The sequence below is a fragment of the Chroicocephalus ridibundus genome, chromosome 4, assembly GCF_963924245.1.
Source record: "Chroicocephalus ridibundus chromosome 4, bChrRid1.1, whole genome shotgun sequence".
Lineage (NCBI taxonomy): Eukaryota > Metazoa > Chordata > Aves > Charadriiformes > Laridae > Chroicocephalus > Chroicocephalus ridibundus.
The window spans coordinates 73,568,035-73,591,610 of record NC_086287.1 but is presented as its reverse complement, the minus strand read 5'-3'; the positions used below and the strand labels follow the sequence as shown (position 1 = coordinate 73,591,610).

The following is a 23,576-nucleotide window of genomic DNA, read 5'->3' as shown; positions in this document are numbered from 1 at the left end:
GTCCCATCGAACATCCACAGAGACCTCCAGAGAAGGGACCACTGTCACCCCCACACGGCTCAACATGCTAAACCCAGCTGCGACATCGGAGATGGAGGAAAAAGCAGGGGAGACCATCAACTGGGCACACAAATGAATGACTGCAAAAAAGGAGGAAACTATTTAGCAAAGAGCATAGAAAACTTTATTGTGGACAGAGCTACTAAAGAGCTCCATACGTGACTTTGGGACTGGTTCTGCATGGACAACAGGTAAGAAAACACATGAGGTCTGCTCAGGAGCACCTGCTGGAGAGAAATTACCAGTGCCTTCTGGCTGGAGGGACAGCTGGCCTTTGAAAACCCTCAGCCCAGCATTACTGCAGGGTGTAGTGCTCTTGGGTGACAGCAGACATGAGGAGAAACATCTGGGAGGATTTTGTCTAACCGGGCTCCATCAGTGAGCAGATGCTCTGGTCTCTGCGGAGAAGCAGTGCCCTGGCTGCTGCTCCACAAGGGTCGGTCTCCCGCACACGCCTGTTGTTTTTCCAAAGGGTCACACCGCCTTGCTTACAGCGGCAAGGGAAGCTGCAAGGAGCGTGGCCACAGGCAAATTAGAGATAATGACTTCAACAGCTCCATGAGACTTCAATTGTGCTGATCACTTAATTCGATGAAGAGTCAAGGCTCCTCATCCAAGCTGTTTCAAGAGTCAAAAATCAGACAACAGAGAAGAATGGTAAGACACCCTTTAAAGAAGCCTGGCGTCAGTGATCGCATCTATGCCGCCTTGCCAGAATTTCCCAAGGACTGTCACAGGGACAGCCTGTGAGCCATACTTACCCCATAAACCCTTCAGCAAAGGGAGGACTCCCCTACTTCAGCTTCAGCTCCGCAAGGATCCTGTGTTTCCAGCATCAGCCACAGCGGTTTACCTTCTCCTTCAAGGCAAGCACTACATGAAATGTCCACTGCACGAGCAACACAGTGTGGTGTTGGCCAGGTGATGGTGCTGGGGAGCTACCTGAGGGAGCTGGGCCAGCCGCTGACATTTTGGGGTGCTCCTGGAACAAGCTGAGGCTTTCCACACACAGTGGGCACCTTCCTGCCTCTCGCTGCTAGTGAACGCCCCAGAAGGAAAACTATCTGGGCCTAAAGCTCCAGGGAAAGTGGACTTTGTGCGGACCTCAGAGCACAGAAGCCAGCATGAGCCCTGGGATGACGGGCACCAGCTGGGCTGGGAAGCGTGTACCTCAAAGCTGGGAGTCCAGCCTGTCCGTCCTGTGTTGGCTGTGCCCAAAGGGCATTTGTCCCCAGACACCCTGTCCTGCTCTGAACTATTTCTGATGAACGCTGGCAAGAGCGAGCTAGGGCGAGAGGAGGAACAGCTTAGCTCGACTCACGTAACACCCCCACTTCGTATTGTCTTTCCCCAGTCTGCACCCATCATAGTCTGGAGAAAGGGTTGTTTGTGGTTTCTGTGCATCCGCTTCCATGTTTGCATCTGTGCAAAACATTTGGTAGGGTGATGAAGGCTTCCCAGGCTTCCTCTTCTCTGCTGGTGCGCCTGTGTTCACACACGACAGCAGCACGCAGCGCCAGGGGCCTGTCCAGAAATGGTTCAACTGGCCAAGCCAGTTGCTCAAGGCACCGGCCATGCTGGTGAGACAGTGGCTGTGCAGGTAACACATCGCGTCAGGCACATCCACGCCGGCAGCTAGGCCCATTGGGATGCGTGCGGAGCTGCTATCCCGGGCTCTGAGGGTAGCTGGCTGCTAGGCAGATGTGGGCTTGCTGGCAGGCCCGGCCTCAGCACTCCGCCAGGAATTTGGAACAGGGCATGCTGCCTGGGGAAGCCAAGAGGGCAGGGAAAGCCGCGGAGCTGTAGCTCAGCAGCCCAGACAGCTCTCTGCTTCTCAGCACCGGCGCAGGGTGCTGTGGCTCAAAGGCACTGGCGACGTGCCCCAGTGTCTGCTGCGGGACTGGTCTGCAATACAGAGACTCCAGGACCGGCTGTGGACTAATGTGGATCTGACAGCCCAGGAAAGGGAAAGGTTTTGGGACCTGCTATGTCTCGGAGTTTCTGATTGGAAAGCTGCACTGTGTGGCACCCCAGGCTGCTGGGACGGTGGAGCAGGTCAAACTACGCTACCTTACAGAGTATGTGCTGGTGGACTTGGCGTGAGGGCACACAGTGGAAAGCGGTATAGGGACAGGGCAATCCTGAGGCTACTTCCTGAGCACCCACTGAAGCCCCTGCGCCCGATCCAAAGGCTGACAGGGTGCAGGCAGATGGGAAATTTAGTTTTCGGGGTGCAGGGAACAGCAGAGATGCAGCCTTGTTCTCCCCCATGCACTCTCCCAGAAAGTTACTGCAGTACTAGTGTGCGCAGGGCCAGGAGGGCACAGCCCCTCCCTACGGAAAGCACTCGGGCTCTCTCTAGCAACATGCCTACCTCAGGTTTGCCACCTTATTGCCTCTCGCCTTTGGTCGGGCACGAGAAATGTCTCGCTGGAGTCGGATGGCAAGCTGGCACTCTACGGAGCACTAACAGTACTTAACCAGTCGCAGCCCTGGGCATGTCCTATCAGGGGAGACTGTTCCCCCTTGTCAGGGAAAGCGGAACCGGGCTCGGGGGTACTCCTGGCTTCGGAAGAGGCAGCAGCCAGAAACAATGATGCAGCGGGGGTTTTGCTGCCTCTCAGCTAGTTCTGCTGGAAGATGGACAGCATCAGGTAAAGGGACACCCCTACCTCCAGGGAAAAAGACGAGTCACTGGAGTCAAGAGCTTTGAACAGCAACAGGCAGAAAGGGAACCTCTTGTCTTTTCCCCCAAGGCTATGGCTTTGGAAAGCGGATAACTAGGCCACTGTGGTGTTTGTCCTTATGTCCTTAAAGCATGGATCATGTCTGCCCACGTGCTGCTTGCTGGTGCATTTTCTGTGGTGTGGCTCAGATGTGCTCTCACTGGGCGTGGGCTGAGAGACGTGAGGTTCTCCACTGCTCTTACTTACAAACACAGCAGGAATCTTAGAAAAAAGTTCCAGGTCTTGTTCCATGTGTCTGTCTTGCTGGCAGCTTTTCCTTTTTACCTTGTGCCCAGAATACACATTTTTCTTCCTGTCACCTCTGGGACTGTCTGCAGACAAGGGATAGTGTTGAGAGTTGCTTGAGTTATTCTTAGGAGGCCTATGAAGGGCCGTGCTCCCAAGGCGAGTCTGAGCCACAGGAATCTCATCCATGGACTCGGCCGACTCTGAGTGATAGTCAGCTGGGGGTCCCGCCGCCTGGATGAGGCCGATGCTGCTGGGGGGCACAGCTGCTCTCAGAGGAAAAGCTGGCACTAAGAGGCGAAGGCTGTGGGAAGATGAGGTGGCAACAGCCGTGGCTGGGAGCTCTACAGATGGAAAGAAAGGGAGAAGAAAGATGAGAGGGGAGAGAGAGAGAGAGAGAGAGAACCCTCAGCTCCACAAAGATGTCAACAACCCCAGGAACTCTGATACGGCTGATCCGCTAGTGTTAAAGAAAATCATACATATATTTATGCAAAATTAGATATGAAAATGCACAGAATTCTACACTCAGCAGTGTACTCAAGTCTGATCATTTTAGAGTATCTCCAAGCACTCAGAAGCACTCATTTTCCCTTCTTAGGCGAGTTAACTTTCTGCCAGTGCTGGGTTTTCATGACACACTTCATTTCTGTGTGCCAGCAATGAGAAATCCAGTTCAGAAGCAGAGAAGCTGAATGGTGCGCCCTCACCTGAGTGGGGATCCGGGAAAGAGGGCCAAGGTCTAGTGTGTGTTTTAGATCCGCCATCCATTGCTGAGGAAGAAGCTTTATGCGTCTTCTTTCTTCTTTTTTTCTGTTGTTGTGGAAGCAAGAGGTCCAAGAGAAGGGAAGTCACTTTATCAGCTCAAAGTAATGAGACCCTCATTTTCTTTTCAACTCCTACCTCTGTTTAATTCCTCATATTTTTAATAATGAGCATTAAGTATGACAAAAGACCAAGAATATTTTATAGTTTAAGACTGAGTTACTATAAAGCAATGATAGAGAACAGGTATTTAATGAACACACAGAGATTCTCTGTGTGTAGGTACCTTTAAGCTGTAGTCTCAACAGCTGGAGGATGATGTCTGAGAGACTGGTAGTTAAACTAGAAGAGGGGATCAAAAGTCACGTAGCACAGGAAAACCCAAGGGAAAGATAGTTCTTGTCCAAAAAACAAGCATAGTTGAAAAGGCATTTTTCTTATCATCTAGATGACAAGACTTTGACGAATAAGCTTGGGGGAAAGGGAGAGAGCACAACCACCTGCCATTTGAGCAAGGGGGCAGAGCACCTCGACGTTGGTACGTGAATAACAAGAGCTCAGAAAACTTGACTTTGGCCAACTGTTTCATACACTCAAGCTTCATACCCACACACACCATCTTTTCCGGGGGCAGATGCTTTAGCATCCATATTTGAAGGTATAAACTGTCGGATTTTGCTCTACAGAAACATGCACAGCTTGTTACATCAACAAAGTAGTATAGATTCAGTCACTGGACCGCACCGGAGCAGCAAGATGTTGCATTACAGCTGAGCTGCAAGCTTATGAAGGAACTGCAGAATGTATCTGATGACACGTGTGAGCTGAGACAGGAGAGTATCACTTGGACGTAGGGACTCCCACACGCTGAGGACAGGGAGAGCATGCGTATGAAAGAAGTGACCTGGCTGCACTGGAGCGAGCGTGCACCCGTGCAAGTTGGTGAACGGTCAGCGGCAGAGGTGATGGTATCTAGCGTTTCTCCTGCTTACCTGAGAAGGGACCGCAAAGCGAAAAGATGGGGGGTCAGGAGAGGAGCTCTGCTCGGGGTCAGCTTCATCGTCGTGGTCATAGAGCTTTGAAAAGCTAAAACACACAGCAAATATACAAGACGCTTCCCTTAGACATGACTTAATTTTGATGCCCATTTTGCTTGCACATACGGGACCAGTACACATACGCACACACATCAGCCTGACTGAAGCCTTGCACAGCACTCCCAGCAAAACCACAGGGTACCTTTTCCTGTGCAAAATGTGAAGGGTTTCCTCCCCTTTCCCCAGGGACATGAGTTAATAGGCAAGGATTAATTAAGAGACAAGGATGGTGTTTTCCCATGAGTGCTTGCCTGTGTTATAAACCTTGCTGTTGTGATTCATCTCTTGACAAACTGAAATCATATAACTATAATGAGCTCAATATAGGAATTATAGGAAAAATCAGGCAGCTTTAAAGTAATTTAAATATAAAAGAGCCTAAACAGAATATTCTAGGAAAGACATTTTCCCAGGGGAGGGGAGGCAAGTACTCCTGCAGGTATTTACCTACACCTGAAACTCAAAGATTTCACCATGCCTTGGTCAAAACACTGTCGCTCCCTATTCTCCTAAGTACTTTTGTCTTAGGGTCCATCACTGACTTTGGTGACAATTTCCCAGTCACCATACACGCTGCTGGGAGACTCCTATGTACAGCTTCACTCACCTTTTCTCTGAAGTTACTGTTGAGAATTCCTCTACTTGAATAGCAGGGTCCGTATAGCCAGGGTTACCTGAAAGAAAGTCTGCTTCCTGAAAAACAGTAATAAAAAAAAAAAGAAAAAGAATTAACATTTGCAGATCAATACAGGCACACAGAGTGGAGAAGAGGGATTCTGACTACAGAGATGTCTTCTTCTTCCTTCCTCAGCCACATGCCAGACATTTTCTGTCCTTACAGCTAGCACAGCCGAAACTCAGCAGGAGCCTGCTGCTGAAGAAGATGGAAAGCCAAGATTCAGACAATTAGAAGTCCCTGATTCATTCACTTAGTCGAGCCAGTATTTCATGTGACTCAAAATCAAATCAGAGCACACGCACGGAGACCAGCTTAATAACTTCTTGGGACCCGATTCAAAATATCACTTAAAGCCTCCATCGGTTATACAGTTCAATCACAGGAGTTAGGCGGTGAATGCAAAAAACGCCTTTTAAATTCAAAATGGAGGTGATGAAAACGAAAGCATGCAACACACAGGAAAAACATAAAGTATTTTCTGTTTCTTGTGTTAATCCTGTGTGGCTAATAACTGCTGTTTTTTCAAAAGAATGTGATATATTGCTCATTTGCCTCAGGTATAGATGAATTCAAAGTAACGCCATCCTGAACTTTAAAACAGCACACTTCCACAAACATCTAAGAAGACCCACCAAATAAGCCTCCTAAATCCACGCGTCTGCATTACAGAAAAGGGCTCCCAGTTCTCCTTCAAAAGGACACAGCTGAGATGGTCAGAGTACCAAGTGACGTAGAGTATGAAGCCCCGTTGTCAAAAAGGATAAACAGTGCTCAGGAGAACCTTGACTCTACTTTTCAGCTGCTCTTAAACTTGAATAATTAGCAAGACAACCTCCTCTCAAACATTTTAGTGCATAGTGCCTATAAAGGCACGCCTACATTTTAAGGTAACTTTTAGGTGGTAAAGATGGAGGGATTTTAAATGAGATAGGCATTAGCTTCCAAAAAAGCTTAAACAAGCTCTTGAAGACCCATTTGCCTGAGCAGCCTGACCAGCAAACTTGAGAAAATGAAGTCAAAGTTGGACGTCCCACAAATGGGTTCCTGGGAGACCCAGGGCCTCCGCGCTTCAACGAATTCATAAACAATCGACAAAAGAGCAGAGCAGTGAGATGAAGCCTGGTGATGATGCTCCCTTATGTAAGGCAATAAAAATAAAAGCCAACCGCAAAGAAGAAGATTCTTGCAATATTGGATTACGGGGTGATAAAATGGCACATGAAAATCAATATTGTTAGATGTAAAAATGTGAAGTGATGCGTGTGGGGAAAGTAGTGTAAACTTTACATACAAAGCAATGGTCTCCGAAGCAGAATTCGCGGAGCTGCTCATACAGTGGCAGCCAAGAAATCGTTTCAGCTGATAGGAATGAAAAGGGAAGGCATAAGAAAAAGAAAATAGTTTCACATTACTGAATACAGCCATCGGCAGTCTGGACACTGGATTCTCTACAGTGTTCCAGCGTCTTCCCCTACAGGAGACCTGGAAGAAGGTACTCCCAGTTCTTCCTTCTCCCAAGGAAGAGAAGAGTGACAGGACCAGTGAAAGGTATGGAGCAGTTTCTGCAGAAACAGCTAATGGGCCAGGGCTTGTCAGTCAGGAGAGGAAATACTTGCGGCAGATACAAGTGGAGAAAGCAAATGGGGAATACTTGTTTACCATCTCTCTAAAACAACATTTAGGGAGCATCAAATAAAAAAAAAATAAAATCAAGTAGTAGTTTCAAAAGAAACAGAAGAAAGGCTGCATTTTTGACACGATATGGAAAGAAGCTGAAGCACTGACCAACACAGGATGCTAAAGGTGCTGAATGTTACATGGATTCAAGAAGGAGAAAAGTTTGCGTGTGTGTGTGTGTGTGTGTGTGTGTGTGTGTGTGTGTGTGTGTGTGTGTGTGTGTGTGTGTGAGAAACCGGCCCCTAACACCTTATTGCCAAGAGCTGGGAGAGGATACTGGGGACTACAGCTCTCCTGCGCTCGTCTTAGAGCCAGCTCACTGATCTGACCAACTTTGGCCGGCCTCCCTTACACATCAGAAGAGACACTGCCCAAATTACTAGTTGCTTTTGAACATCTTGGCATCGATGTCTAGAGCCCCAGGACTCATGTAATTGTTAGATAAGACAGTTGCCAAACTGGAAAGACTTCAGGCTTGTTGCCTTTTGTAACAGGCTCTTAGTTTAATTGGTCTTGTAAAGGAAAAAAAAAAAAAAGAGGTGGAAAGGAATTTGCAGCTGTTTTATAGGTGGTAACCTAAAATTTGAAGGGAATTGGTTTAGCAATCCCAAACATCACAATTTTCAGATTTGATAATTATACTATTTGGAGCTGTTATAGGCAGGGTTTATCCAAGTGCAGGATTAATAATCTGCAGAGATTGACCACATGTACTTCAAATAGAATTTGTAATTCAAGTCACATCACCGCTCATCATCGACTAAACACCAAACGTACATAAACGTTTCCTCAAATCTCCTTGGGGACCCAATTCTTAACGTTGACATTCAAGCCTCGTGTACCCAAGTCGCAAATGAAGGAGACCAGACACAATCTCGTGTCAGTGTCAGCGCACGTGCGGGGAGATGTAGGTCTTTTCAGAGGAAAGCACGCCGTGGCTGAAATGAGCTGCAGCAGGAGACATCCTTGTAGGACTGCGCACAGTAACTGAAAACGATCAGGATTCAATGTCCACAGCATAGAAACAGGACTGCAGGACTGGCATTTCAAAGGAGATTAATAAGTGACGCATCTTGACAATATCACAAAGAACTCTGTCCAAGCAAGTAATGAAAGAGCTTTTTAAAATCCATTTTGTTCATTTCAGCCTGCTATAAATTATGTATAACCGAAGCTGCCACATAAGAGAAAGAAAACCATTAGAACTGACTAGCAGAAGCAAATGGAAGACGACTCAATCAGTAGAAAATACAATGTTCTCTCTCCTACAACCACAGAGCAGAGCCTCAGCCTCCCTCCGCTCCCACAGTCATTAGTGTGATAGCCAGCATCCTTCAACTCTGACAGCAAGGCAGTTGGGTTGTTAGGATTCAGCTTTTACTCTTGCTGAAAACAGCCTGCTAAATCGACAGACCGCTAAATGGACAGACCACCCAAGTTCATTCCCACCTTACAAATCCCGGCCATGCTCAGACCTCCTCCGGAGGCTGAATACCAGCTGTGCCCGCCCCAAGTTTCACGGTTGCAGCTTCAGGATGAATTCAGCTCCCTTGCCCTCTGCAGCTGCTCTTACCACCCACTTCAGCGCCCTGAAATGTTCTCTGGCTGGAGGGGAGGCAGAATTGAGCAGGAAAAAAAATGGGTCTTGTCCCAGGAAAAGTGGGTCTGTCGCAAGTTTTGAGCCTGAGAGTGAAGACTGGGTTGATCCTAACCAGACGCTGGAAGAGAGAAACTATTGAAAATGTAAGGGAAGGTGAGTAAAATCCGCAGTTGTTATTCGAAGTCAAAGCTCACCAACATGAAGCAATGTCCACAAGTTCAAAGCTTTAGGAATGTGAAAAAAAAATCACATCCCAGCTGGCCTCACTGTGAAGGCCAGCTCCCTGGTATAAATGCAATTATGCATTAAAGCATCAGTTTTGGTTTAGTTTATATTTCTTTGGACTGCTAAGCAGCTGCCTACAGAATGAACTGTTACTTGCACATCCTGCTTTGGGTATAGTAATAGAGGCAAAGGCTGTATATGTCCAACTGTTTTGCATTTTTTGTGACATCTGAGCCATTTAAGTGTGCAAAATTAGGGCTTTTACTTTGTGCATGTCCTGAGAAGGACTCTACTAGAATCCTTTAACCTGAACAAGAATCCTTTAACGCGAACAAGAATCCTTTAACGCGAACATAGCTGAAGACTTAACTACAGACAAACATGGAAAACTGCAGCCAAAACCAATACCCGAGCTTCAATAAGGCTCCAAAACAAGCATTAAAGGGGAAACGCATGGTTCTTCTTACTCCGTCAAATGAATGAACAGTTAAGACAAAAGTGGGAAGAGGATGATTCCCATTTTATGCTTGCAATGTCTTGGATCAATTACAAAGGATTTCTGTGTTCAGGCTAAAGAAGGCTGTAGTCAACAGCTTACAAAAGGCAAGTCACTCAGTGTACTCCTACTCCAATCTATTTGTTTGTGTTTATCTCTGGTTGCTATGTAAGAAACAAGGAAAATCTGGTGGGTTAACATTTTTCTGAACAATGTTACTGGGCATCATCCAGTCTTTCTTGTTCCCCAAGGTATTAACTGAAACACAGAACTGCTTTTCACCCTGCTTCTTCCAGGCTCGCTGCTTCAAATTAATAACCATATTCGCACATATCTAGATAAGCACCAGCGCAGGCAGGAGAACATCACTGAATGGCTACAGCCCAAGTGTGCACACACACACACCAAGTCCGCCCCTGCTCAGATATATTTTCAGTATGAATCAAAATTTAGTAACTAGGAAATGATTAGAGCTAATGCTTTGTTATTGTTTTCATTTTCATAGTAAGCAAAGCTCTATGAGACAAAGTGCCAAATATTTTTGTTGTTATGGAAACCTCTGTTTAAACTGAAAGTTCAACTTTTCCAGGACAGTAAAATATACATATATATATGAAAAGCTGGGGTCTCCATATTATACGAAAGGGAATTAGCTCACTTTCCCCTTTGCTTTGATAGGGAAAAACTATGAATGAGTCCAGAGAGATCCCAGTATCTCTATACAGAATACTTGGATGAAGCTTGGATTTAATTAATTTCTTATGAAATATAAAACTGGTTGTATAGTAGGTAACTTAACTTGCACAAAACTAAAAGTTACACCGGACAGCAGAATGGCAGAATAATTTAGATTAGGAAGAAGTTCTGGAAGTTTCTTGTCCAACCCCCTGCTAAAGCCAGTATAGAATCAGCCCAGTCAAATTCTGAGTAATTCTGGGGATAGAGCTGCTTTGCAGGAAAATAAATCACACTGAACTCTGAATTCATAGCAGAATATATATGCCACTGCAGAGTGTAACAGCATTAAAGAGCTTGTGGAACTCTTTACAGAAATACAGATCAACATCACGATAATCACAGGGACCTTTATCACTTTGTAGGCTCGATTCAAAGAAAAGCAGATATCTGGGTCATTTCTGAACACGATTGGTGTCCTTTTCCTTTGCAAAATGGTTAAACCTTTGGTATTATTAGCTGCTCAGTGATTAGCCCCAGTTTCTCCAGCCTTAGAGCCTGTCTCGCTTTCAGTCATAACCTGCAATACCACCCACAGAAGCCAACAAGATGTGCACTGCCACCCAAAAAGAGGGTCCCGTCCTTTCCAGTGACAGGACCCTTCCCGCTCTTCATCATCTTCCTTCGTGCTGACACAGGCGAAATCCAAATGGGAGGGAACTGGGCCAGCTAAACACAAGCTCAACTATTTGTTTTAAGTGAAGTTTATTCTTACCCAGATGAGTTCCCCCACCCTGTTCACTGCATGACTGTAACAAACAGCTGCGCTGGCAGAAAAGAATAGATAGTACAGGGCCCAAAACAAGTGGTGGAGGAAGAGAGTATGTGGGATTGATTCCTTTGAAAGCACTACTTGCTTATGCCTAATGTGTTCATCGCATTACAGACCTTGCACTCTCTCGCATCCTACTCAACTCCACCAAAGTACCTCTAAAGTCTTATCTCTAGCAACTGTCTCTAAAATTTGGAGCTCACAGAATTGAAGCAAACTTTACACTGCGGAAAAGTGAGGCTGTTTTTGAGAAATGGACTGCAAGTACAATGAGTACCTGACTGGGTCTCACTTCAGAGGGACAAGACTCCTGGTGCTTGTCTTCCTCTTTCGTCTCTTGCTGGGGACGCCGCTGCTGGATGTACTCGTACGTCGTTAATTTGTTCCACACTGGGAGGAAAGAGAGCGAGCTGTCAGTGCAGGAAATGCCACTCCCTGATTACACTTACACAGTCTGAATAACTATACAATCAAATAGTAACCATAAACATGAAAAGACCGACATTCTTAAGTCAAAAGTACCTTTGCATTGTATATCTTATTATATCCTTTATTGTCATCATCGCACTTTCTCATAGTCTCACTATTCTTCTAAAAGTACATGGTACAGCCTTCTATACCGTAGTAATTTGTTACGCTCATTTCAGAGCAAATCCATTAGTGATACCCAATAAGGGCAAGATCTGCATCATACAGAAAGCTCAGTGAGTAGTGAGAAAGTATGTGATGCTAAATGGAGAAAAGAAATTCAGCACGTTAGTGCGTTCCATAGAGGATATTGAGACACTTGATGTCCAAAACAGTGAGCATTAAATGCCCAACCTGTCTGGTGCCAAACAGACGTGTTCAGGGTTCCTAGGCGCCCACGTTTATGTACTCTGAAGGACTCCCACGGACCAACACATCTGCTTCCATGAGTGATCAAAAGCATGTGACATTTCTGAGCAGCTTGGTTTCTTCAGGAGACCCAAAAAGTTAGGAGGACCCAAAACTCAGACATTCCTCCCATAACAACCCTGTTATGGCAAGTATTTTTAGACCACAAAACCCAGAAATGGATGCTGAAGGTTTTCAGTGCACAGCCTGGTAGTCATTCTTCCTTTTTACAGAAGCATAGCAGTTCAAGCAGATGCCTAGGACGTGGGACATCCAGAATGAAATCCTTCCTCTGCCTGAAGATATTTGTATCAGTAATATCTTACCTCTCAAAAGCATGCCCTAAACACAGGGAAGCGGGTGAGAGCAGAGGAGAAGGTGCCCCTCCAGTTAAAGCAATGACCTTATGAAGAAATAAGAATTCAAGATCCATTTGGCCAAGAAGACGGAGCGTAAAAATGAAGCGAGTCTGCAGCCAAGTGATTAGTGAATGCACTTAATGGGGACAGTGCAGGGTGCTGGAAAATGCTCCTAGAATTGTACCGTATGCTTTATTGGAGAAACAGAAAATTGCTTCAGGAGCAAAGGGTGATAAACCATTTGCAGTTTAGAGCTCATTGGTTTCTGAATACTTAACAGTGCAACTTTTAAAATATTTTAATAGAGCTATTTAGTGTAGCATTCGTCTATCCAGATAACACCGCAGCACGTACTGTGCAACATAGAATCATAGCTTGTGAAAAGCCCCATATCCTTTCCTATATCCCTTTCTTACATTTCCTACTATTTTTTTTCTGTTTATTATGCTTTACTATTGGCCTTTAAGTATTGGAGGAAGAAAAAAGAAATCCTCCCTCCAAGCTTCTGAAGGGCCATGCTTCCCTGAATGCCTCAAGAACTGAGTCTCAATCAAGACCAGTAATTTTGAACACATGGACCTGCTTCCTTCCTTTTGAGTGACAGCAGTGAGTAATTAAAATCAGGACAGTAATTCTGAAAATTTCACTGTGCTTGTAACAAAAATAGATTCTAAAATTTTCATAGTCATATCCGACTTAAGCTAGTTTTTATTTATGTGAAACTTAAAGGCAATACCCCTCACAGGGGTACTATTTTCTTTCTGTGATTTAATTATTAAAAAAAAAAGAAGAAATATGAAGTTTATGAAGAAATACTTATGAACAGTAATGACGTTTTAATTGGTCAAGTGTATTTCTAGTCCCAGCAAGGGTTATAGAATTCATTCCAACACCGTCTACCTTGAAGATTTCAGATGAGACTATTGACAATTAGACATGTGAAATAAGAGGAACTTAAACCAGACATACTTTGTCTTATCTCCCTGAATCCCAGTTGTAAGGAATTGTAAGGGTAATGCCTACTCGGATGTAGCACGTAATATATTCCTTCAATACGGTAACATCACTCCTTTTAAGCAAGGACTTACACACTGCACTTCTGCACAGCTGGAGCCAGTTTCATCAGGGTAGCAGATTTTAATGTAACAAAACGTTAACAAAAATTAACAATAATTAAATTCTGTTTCCATGTAAGTCATAAAGATTTTAAATTGGGCCAGAAATAAAAGTTAATTTGGCTCAAAATTTATTCTGAAAGAGGGGGGAAAAAAAAAATCACCCCAAGACAACAGCACCAAAAAAAACCTGAAACGCTGAGCAGAACTGGTGTAACACACGCCAGGTTTCTGTTTGACAAGAGAAAGCATGTCTTTAGCCAAGGAGGGAGCACCCTCTTGTGGAAGCGGTACACAAAGACAGGATAAATAGCACTCGTCACTAAACCGAATAATCCTTTCTTTTTCATCCAAAGGAAATCTTCCTGGAGTGGCCCCTGCTTTGTTATGCTTTTAGTCTTTCTACAGTGCTAGATGGACTTTTGATACCTCCAGGCATCGCCATTAACCTGGCAAAGTCAACTTTCAATTCCACCAACAAAGCAAAATCGCAGCGAGACCAAATTTAAGTTCCACTCAAAGAGGCTGTAAAAGCAAAAGGACAGTCAACGATCTCACTGCCTGTACGGTTAATGCCAGCTGAGGAGCACTCACCTATCAAACACTACACTTCAGCAGCGTAACTATCTTGCTCCTGGAACTGCACTGGTTTGTGCTGACCTAGTTTGTGTTGGCGCCTGCATCGCTGCTAACTGACTCCCTAAAAATCCATGCAAGGATCCTCTGTAAGCGCTGTCCTCACTTCTCTTCCACCACATCCTTTCTTCCCTGGTTTTGGCACCACCAACTACTGCAAGCGTAAGATCTTTTCTCATCATGAGTTATGTCAGGCAGCCAAACAGCATTGGCTTCATTTTAGACGATGGCTGAATAAAGGTTTTTGATGCCCATCCGTACATAAACAAACATAAATATCCCTTCTTGACAGAGCAACAAGTAGGAGATCTAACGAGAAGCCTTTCTGAAAGCCTCTCCTCTGAATTCCACCAGTCATTTAGTGCTGATACGATACAGCTTCCATAAAGGGGCCTTGACCTGGACGTCAGGCCTCTATTAGAAATTTAGATCAACACCATCCGCATTTCTCTGGGTAATGGAGAAACAGGCTCTCTCACACAACAGAAGTACTGGGGAGCACAGTGAAGACACTCAAAAGTCCGCACGCGGAGCCAGGTGGAATCTGCTGTTGCTGGCACTGAGCTGGAATTAACCAGTTCATCCCACCTGGCCTCTCTGCTGCTCTCCCACGTGCTTTCAGTTCTGGGATAACACAGCTTAGACACCTGGGCTCAATGCAAGCCCCATATTGTACGTGGACTGATAAGCCTACCTGGTACTGGAGGCAAATCAGAAGTATAATGTTAAACACAAATTTTCTACGTTTTCAATGGCAATCTTGCACAATAAGCGTATATTTGTGACACGGGTGAACACACAGTGAATGGAGAATGAGTAGAAGTAGCTAAGCGGAAAGGAAACGGCTATGCAGGTGACAGGAACATGATACCTACTGAGATAGATGTGAAAGATCAAGAGGTGGCCTAGCAGGATCACGGTCATTAGGCTGAGAAGAATAAAAATCCCAGCCATGACCAAAATGGCAGATGCCCGAGTCTCAACAGGAGCTGCAGGAAGAAACACAAACCAACGGTGTGTGTGGTTCTTCAGAGCTGTAAAACAAAAAGAGTTGGAGGTAAGGAGATTGTCCGGGTATTAAGTATCTCTAACTAAACTTTACAGCTGGAAATATTGTTAACTCAAAAGTAGCAGCAGACCCATTATGCAGTGGAGGCCTGTCCTGGTTTGGGTAACACGAGGCTAATTTATTCTCTAATGCTTGGGAAAACTGCACTTTTAGAAGACTCTACTGTCTGAATACAGGAAAATATTTACTTCATTCAAGGGGGGGGATTCAAGGTCTCAGAGTTTTCGAGCCTTGCCAGGTGCGGGGACAAGGAGGAGCAAAACCCAGGCCCTTGACCCAAGCTGCCAACAGGATTATTTCATACCATGAACGGCACATTCAATATAAATTAGAAAGTTTGCTATGTAGTCACTCTCTCCCTTGATGGCGGTGGTCCAGAGAACTCCTTGCCCCGGTGCCAGAGCCCTGAGCCCTTCCCTTCCTCCTGAAGCCACAGCGCTCACAGGGTCCCACATTGGCTGCTGGGAGTGCACGGCTTCCTGCTGATATAATTAGCTGAGCATAATTCTTGTATGTTTTATATTAGTATCGGGATCAATACTGGTTCTTTAGTATTATTAATGTTAATTACCTAGTCTTATCCTATTTGGAACAGGTTACCCAGGGAAGCTGTGGATGCTCCATCCCTGGAGGTGTTCAAAACCAGGCTGGATGAGGCTTTGAGCAGCCTGGTCTAATGGGAGGTGTCCCTGCCCAGGGCAGGGGGTTGGAACTAGTTGGTCTTTAAGGTCCCTTCCAACCCGAACCATCCTACGATTCTATTAAATCTATTTATATTTCAACCCTCGTGTTTCCTTGTTTTCCCCAATTTCCCTTCATGGATGGGGAGGGGTCATTGGGTAAGAGAATAACTATCTAAACGACAACAAATTGTTAAGGGTTTCTCAAATCATAACAAGGCCTATGAAATCTTGTGTCTGCCTTAGGGAGATCAGTTAGCTCTGGACGGAAAGATGTTCTGTCCAGCTGAGCGGAGATACTCTTCCAGAAGCACAAAACTGAAGGAGTAAGGAATGGGAGTTCCTACTCAGCGGGAGAGCCCACAGAATCCAATCCCATATTGAGATATTCTTGGCTGATTCTCGGGAGGCTCAACTGAAGCACTGCCAGTACCATCAAAGTGCCGGTCGGAGCGAAGCATCGTGGGGTCAATGAAGAACTGCACGAAGACGTAACAAGCGACGAGCAGCAGAAGACAAAGACCCAGAATGGCAGACAGCACGCTATTCAGAAAGAGCCTGCCAAGAAAGTCAGAAGTCTGAGTGGCTTCAATAACATCACAAATACAATTCAAAGGCCTAACCTCTAACGAAGACAGATATAGACAGCTATCCCGAATTACTTACACTTACAATAGATACTGGCTAACAGTCTAATTCCTGATTTGTTACCCCGAGGGACTAAACTGCGACCCTTTAGAGCAACTGTGGTTACAAAACAGGCAAGTGTATCCAGCACAGAAAAAGAGCTCCCTGCACAAGACCTGAAGGCAGCGTAACGTGGCACCCAGCAGTAACAACTCTTCCCTTTCCGTGTGGTTTTAGTGGAGGAAAGTAAACTGAGAAGGAATAATCAGCGATAGCCTCCCTATTCTCTATCTTAAACCTGGCACAGCTTAGAGGTGCCTACATGCTGCTGTAACCCCTGTCAGCTGGCAAGTCTCGTAGGGAAAGCATGGAATCTGGATGCAGGTTGTTTCAGAGATGGGAACAGCGCAATCATGGTTCTATATTCCCACTTCAGCGCTCAGAAGCATTAAGGACACCCAATTAATATCCCATAAGCTCTTCTTAATACCAAATAATAAGATTATGTTCTCTGTTTTTACTCGTAGATGTTCAGCTACAAAATTCTAAGTGTTGGAGTTTTATCCCTGGTTATTTGAATGTCATAATCATGCTTGCTTTGTCCATCTTGTTTTCTCATGACCGATTTCATTCGGCCGGGGCCTGAAAGAAAAGTGGTTCTGTGTGGCTGGGTACAGGCTGGACTGAGATGCAGGAGAATCTTGGGAAGAAAAGGGGCAACTCTATTGCTGCAGTCTTGTGTTCCTGTCACAATGCCAGGCTCTTACCAGTAATTCCTCTCTCCCACACAGTTGTTGAGCCATTTGCAGTGGTGATCAAAGCCACACACACACTTGTTGCAAGTTCCACAGTGCTTTGACTTGGCGCTCCTGCCAAAGAAAGGGTGGCGTTAGCCTGGCAGCACCAGCTCATTACCCTGACTTTCCAGTGGCACAAATACAGGGGGAGAGAGCAGTAGAGATCCTGGTTATAGTGAGAAAACCTTCTCCATCAGCAATACTTCAACACCCCAACGCATCGGCCGTATCAGCCATTGTTGGACCGCAATCCCAAACACAGCAAAATTGGCCTTTTTAACACACTGTGTGATTTCTAATTTGGAGATTGCTGATTTCTTATATGAAACCGTTTAGCAAGTCTACAAAGCTTGATCTTAACGCCTGCCCTCTGAGCATTTCCTGCTACCGCGTTAGCATCTAGCCAGATACAAGCACATATGCACACACTACACGTTGTTAGGTCCAACACCAACATCCGGATAACACAGAACACTACAGTCCTCTCCACACAACATGTGAGCAATTAAATAAAACACAGAACCATGTGCACACCTGACGGCGGGCACCTACCGAATTAACTGAGCCCTGCCACAGGATGAAGTTTAACTCGTGCTATAGAGCTTCAGGGGCTCAAATTCCATCTTAAAGTCTAACACTGAAGACTAACGGTGAAGTGTAATGGTGAAGAAGACAGAGTAGTAGAAGGAAAAGAGAAGATACTTACACATCTACATCACAGACATGGCAATGATGGTTTTCAATGACATGTGCGTGTTGATTACGATTGAAGGTGGCCAGAGGCCCTAGATATTTTTTGTCTCGCACATTTGCATCCGCAGGATCAATGGAGACTGCAGTAAGATGAACAACTAAATGGTAGATAAAGCACACCCCTGGACACTGAAGTACACAGTTAAGGATTGTATGAGTGATTTAATACATAAATTTTTATCCTTAATACACAAAGCCCACACAGATGGGAAATACATGGCTTAGAATTAGAAATCACTGTATAACTGGTTGCAGCACATTAATCTGAGCTTTAATAACAGAGACGTTTGCGCTGTAATAAATATCACCTGGAAAAAGATAACTAAATCTACAGGAACAACACTCCTTATTATGTATTACCCTGCCTCACAGAAACGTCCGTCCTAACACACGAGTTTTTACAAATTACCTTTACTTACCAGAATCTGACCCCAGGTGCGGACTGCTGGTGTAGGTCCCCGTCTCTTAGTCCGTACAGACTCCTTGGAAAGGAACAGTCAGTTAAGGCCATGCATGTGCCCCTTCACAAGACCAAACTTCCGAGAAAGGGAAAAAAAAAAAAGTCACATCAAGGAACTAATAGTGATCACTTTGCTTTCCTTCTCCTTAGTCAGAATCCCAAGGAAGAGGATCACCTCTTTAAAGCAGGCTCCTACACAATTTACAGACAGACAGTATCCAGGATTTGTCATTGTTGCGTCAAATATTACCTGCGTGGATTTTTACTTCTAAATGCCGTAGCAAGTCAGAGCAAATACACTTTAGCAGTACTTTTGATCAGACACCTGAAGTAACTGCTGACATTTGGAAAGAACAGACAAATATGTAAGAATATACAAACAGAAAGCAGCACTCCTGCATGCCTGGAGTACCACTGTGCTTGAGAGTTTGCTTCTCAATATGCTGCGATTAAATGAGCACGTGTGCAGAAATTAACCTTCTGGTTTATTTGTTATACACCCACATGTGCACGTTGTTGATCATACTAATGTCTATGGAAAACAGAGCACTGTAGTAAGGAAAAAAAAGGTCTTTGAGAGGCCTAGCTGACTGGAGCTCTGACGCCTGGTGTAGCAGAATGGGAAGGGATTTGCCTATGACACAAAAGAGACATTAGTGCTTAATTAACCGGCAGTAAAACTTTGGGATACATGAATCTGTTGAATTAGACTGACTTTAGATTGAGTTATGAAAGTATTTGGTTTGAACTGTGATAATACCAAGGATTTGGGTAAGAGGTAGATGTAAGACCACTGTGAGCTAATGATATTAAAGCCTAAATCCCACAGGTGTAACTAAAACAATGACAAGTAAAAGCATCCCAAACATATCCAAGGCTCCATGGACATAACACAAATCCAAAGTATAAATGAAGTAAGTGCTAATCCCATCTCTTCAGAACTTTTCCCAGGAGTCTCTTCTATTTCTTGGTTATCTGGTTCTGCTAAGAAAGCACTAAGTGCTAAGCAGCACTGAGCCACTTAGTCGATTTTATTTTCACCAAGAAGATGTTACCAAAGAGATGACAAAAGCAAACGCTCACAAGTTATGAACCAACTTGGTAAGTACTAAATTCAAATTTCAGGATACCCTCTTCATCTGTTGCACGACAGACCTCTCCTCTGCGGTTCACACTACACATCCTCGTCTTTCAAACACAGATTTTCTACAGAGGACACGAGAGGGCCCTGGGAGAAGATCAGCTGCCAAGCAACCACACCGTAGAATCATTAACATATAAAGCTGCCTTTCAAGACTCAGTCAGTCAGCACAGGGAGGTGTCGTTGCCAACCTTGGCAAGGGTGTTTCAGAAGGGGCTTTTTTAGTATGGTCTCCCTCAAACCCTGCAGCACCCTTGGAGAAGAATAATGTAAAACAGAGGAGACACATAGGCAGAAGTAGACAGCAGAAGAGCCTCAGAGGCAAAGATAGAAACCTTAGCAGTGAGTGATGAAGGAAACAAGCAGAACATTATCGACCTACCTAAAGCATAAGGGCAGAGAGGATCTCAAAACAACTGTTTTTTATAGACAGGAAAGGATCAAGATTATGTTTGTCGCTCAGAAAAACATTCTGGCTCAGCTGCTTCCTCCTATGCTTTCTATGCTACCTAACAACTATTTTTTAAAAAAATCCCACCGATAGTTTATTACAGTCCATGTTCTCCTCTTGACCAAAGGATACGATATAGCCAGCAGGTAGCCAGTGGCGGGGCAGGAGAGGAACCAGGATTCCAAAGCCAACCAGCGCAAAGAAGATGTACAGCAACCAGGCAATAACCTGGAAAACATGCAGCGGCAAGCTCCAGCCATTCCTTCGAGCACGTTGGACCGGCACCTCGGGAACAGCTTCGGCCAAGTTCTCTGGAGCTGTCTTATTAGGAGGTTTATTGCAGATATTCATCTATAGAAATCAAAAACGGAAAACAAAAAATACATGATACAAAAATATTATGAGGGGACCCCGGTCCTGGAGATATGCACCAAGGTGGACAGAAAGTTGGAGAGACTAAAGCAACGACACATCTGAGGTGACACTTCTCTCTGCACAGGGAATTTGTGGTCGATAGTAACAAAAGGGGAAAAACAATTACAGACTTTAAAAGCAAGTGCTGATGTCTGCATGAAACAACAATACCCCAGACTTTCAGTTAGGGGAAACTTGCAGGTTTTGTCAGCCTTCGAATGGATCTTGACCTAAATTGAGCAAAAAGAGGAAAGGGGGTATTCCAGCGGCAGTCCAGGGATGGAGTATGATATGCTGTGGTCTGGGGATGTGTTCATGTGAGAAATGGATGATGGCAGAAAAAATGCTTTCACCTGTCTCAGATATGCCATGTTTGCCTTCCAGCTAGTGCAAAGAAATGTAGTGAGAGCAGGTGGCCCCACTGGAGCATGTGGTCTGGAACCGCAATTTAGCACTACACAGCATCCAAGCAAACAGAGACTCCTTTGTCAGCAACAAAGGAAGTGGAAAGACTAGGAACTGAAAAAGTGAACTGATAATTTAATGACAAAAAAGGGGAAAAGAAGCAGGAGTTACTCCACAAGTACAAAGCCGACTGCCGCTAGAAGAACAAAACAGAAAGTTACGTATGCAGGACGTCCATGCAGGAAGCAGCTCGATTATTCAGCTGTCCTACAGTGTCTGGACTCCTGGCAGGAGAAAGCAAGATTTAACTGCAAAGATGAGTTACGAACCACAACCTGCAAAGTTCTTGATGTTTATGATTCCTGTTTGCACAACAGCTACGAGCTTAGAAGTGATTTCTCCTTTTTTTCAATTTGTGTTGGATTATTATTGTTGCTTTCTGCTTGCCACAGGGCAAGGATGAGCTTTTAACAACGGAAGGTTAACAACAGCGAGCAGAATGATTCAGGTCTTGGTACCCCAACGGTCCTGCATGTGTCCTAAGCAAAGGGCTGGAAATGTCTTCTGGGGTCAACTGGTAGAGAAGCAGTGGGTAAGAATATAAAAGAACGTAATTTATGCTCATCAGCACAGTCTTAGCAACAAGCAGGTTGGAAAGAAAAAAGTCCTAAAATCCTAACTTCAGTCTTTGAAGACCTTAGCAGTATTTGTCTGCATTCACAGTTCCAATTGCTACATGGCAACCAGTTCATCAATGATGAGAAACAGTTACTAATCAGGTAACATTTGTCTCATAAGGTTGTTGAAAACTTGCTTGCGCGTCACTTTGAGCTACCTGTTACAAAAACCCCTCCGATTATTTGAAGAAAAAAGCCTGGTCCAGGGACCCAGACCCACCCAGACCCTGGAAATCCCTGTTTTGCTCCAAGACTTTGCTGTTTTATAACACCAGATGTTTTGAACATTATGTTATTTAATGTCAAAAATGTTGTACAATTTGACAGAATTTTTTACGTGGTGAATTGCGACTAAAGCTACCTCCTGGCTGAACCAACCCTGAGGCTGCCACCATCCCCCAGGAGCTTCTGCCTGCTAACAGACCCTCAAGAAGGAAAAAAGCCACATGTCACGCTTTGTGTGGCCCTTTCCGGATGCAAAGTTCCTCTTGCCTTTCCCTTACGACTCGAGGGATTCTCTTGTAGCTGACACACTGACTGTCTGCCCATAGTGATGAAAAACAGCTAGATGTGAAGAGACTTAAGGATACACCATCTCCCCTTCCCAGCAGTGTGCCCTATGCTGTGGGTACAGAATCACAAAATGGTTTGGGTTGGAAGGGACCTTAAAGCCCATCCCTGGGCAGGGACACCTCCCACCACACCACGTTGCTCCAAGCCCCATCCAGCCTGGCCTTGAACACCTCCAGGGATGGGGCAGCCACAGCTTCTCTGGGCAACCCGGGCCAGGGGCTCACCACCCTCACAGCAAACAATTTCTTCCCAATATCTCATCTAAAACTCCCCTCTTTCAGTGTAAACCCCTTCCCCCTCGTCCTGTGGCTCCCCTCCCTGATCCAGAGTCCCTTCCCAGCTTTCCTGGAGCCCCTTTAGGGCCTGGCAGGGGCTGGAAGGTCTCCCCGGAGCCTTCTCTTCTCCAGGCTGAACCCCCCCAAGTCTCTCAGCCTGTCCTCACAGGGGACGCGTATTCCCGTCACCGACACCCCTTCCTACCTAGCTACAGAAAAGGCTGACTACAAAAAGCAGGGTATGAAATCACCATCAGGGCTTACACAGTCACCTCAGACTGCGGAGAGGTAACTGAGCTGACGCTGGTTGTTGACTATACTAGTTAACGGTAAATCAGCCGGGAGTTACCAGGTTGGCCCCTTCCGACGTTCAGCCAAGCGCCGGGCAGCGAGAGGGAGCAACCTCTCTGGGCCCTACGGGCCAGCACCGGAGGCCGGGACCCCGCCGGGCAGCCGCCTCCCTCGGCTCCCCCATCGCCTTTTACTCACCTTCTCCCCGCAGAGACGGTTGAGAACGGCCCCGTCCCCGCCTCATGCCCCGGCGGGTAACGGGGCCTCCAGCTGAGGCCGAAACGGCGGCTCCCGGCGCCTCAGGCCGCTGTGCCCGTCGCCATGGCAACGGCCGGGGCTACGGCGGGGGGAAGGGGACGAAATACCGCGGGCGCGAAATGGCGGTTGCGGGGTGGACACGGAGCCGTGCAGGGAGGGGGGCCTCGCTGGATCGCTTCGCAAAGTTTTGCCATGGTGGGGTGGGTGTTAGGGATTAGTCAGATTCATAGAACCATAGAATGGTTTCGGTTGGAAGGGACCTTAAAGCCCACCCAGTGCCACCCCCTGCCCTGGGCAGGGACACCTCCCACCACACCACGTTGCTCCAAGCCCCGTCCAGCCTGGCCTTGAACCCCTCCAGGGATGGGGCAGCCACAGCTTCTCTGGGCAACCTGGGCCAGGGGCTCACCACCCTCACAGCAAACAATTCCTGCCTCAGATCTCAGCTAAATCTCCCCTCTTTCCGTTTAACCCCCTTCCCCCTCGTCCTGTGGCTCCCCTCCCTGCTCCAGAGTCCCTCCCCAGCTTTCCTGGAGCCCCTTTAGGGCCTGGCAGGGGCTGGAAGGTCTCCCCGGAGCCTTCTCTTCTCCAGGCTGAACCCCCCCCAGCTCTCTCAGCCTGTCCTCCCAGCAGAGGGGCTC

The 23,576-nt window shown here is 45.9% G+C and overlaps 1 protein-coding gene across 6 annotated transcripts; it reads right to left on the bottom strand.

Moving 5' to 3' along the window:
- Nucleotides 1-182: 182 nt before the first annotated feature.
- On the bottom strand, nucleotides 183-23,003 carry ZDHHC1 (zinc finger DHHC-type containing 1). 6 transcript variants are annotated; one of them, XR_010070937.1, is made up of 12 exons: nucleotides 22,876-23,003; nucleotides 20,175-20,393; nucleotides 18,410-18,472; nucleotides 17,208-17,309; nucleotides 16,247-16,371; nucleotides 14,940-15,098; nucleotides 11,356-11,468; nucleotides 5,502-5,587; nucleotides 4,790-4,883; nucleotides 3,743-3,845; nucleotides 822-3,376; nucleotides 183-678 (listed from the first exon to the last, which is right to left on the bottom strand). XR_010070937.1 is itself a non-coding variant. In XM_063334084.1 (11 exons), the coding sequence occupies exons 2-11, from the start codon at nucleotides 20,391-20,393 to the stop codon at nucleotides 2,841-2,843; spliced, it is 1,713 nt and encodes a 570-aa protein (XP_063190154.1). In that variant the 5' UTR covers nucleotides 22,876-23,003; the 3' UTR covers nucleotides 183-2,840. The 6 variants fall into 6 exon arrangements, 1 of the variants encoding a protein (XP_063190154.1); XR_010070936.1 differs by lacking the exon at nucleotides 18,410-18,472 and adding an exon at nucleotides 17,944-18,119; XR_010070940.1 differs by lacking the exon at nucleotides 22,876-23,003 and adding an exon at nucleotides 19,974-20,007 and having other exon boundaries at nucleotides 18,410-18,526; nucleotides 20,175-20,193.
- Between the last annotated feature and the right edge of the window lie 573 nt (nucleotides 23,004-23,576).

Bases quoted from the DNA above. Each gene is read 5' to 3' on its own strand.
- ZDHHC1 (XM_063334084.1), bottom strand. From the start codon at position 20,393: ATGAATATCTGCAATAAACCTCCTAATAAGACAGCTCCAGAGAACTTG. The intron at 17,310-17,943 runs GTAAGTATCTTC...TTTCTTTGGCAG, and splicing joins CATGTCTGTGATGTAGATGT to GAGCGCCAAGTCAAAGCACT. The intron at 3,846-4,789 runs GTAAGCAGGAGA...CCACAACAACAG, and splicing joins GCTTTGCGGTCCCTTCTCAG to AAAAAAAGAAGAAAGAAGAC.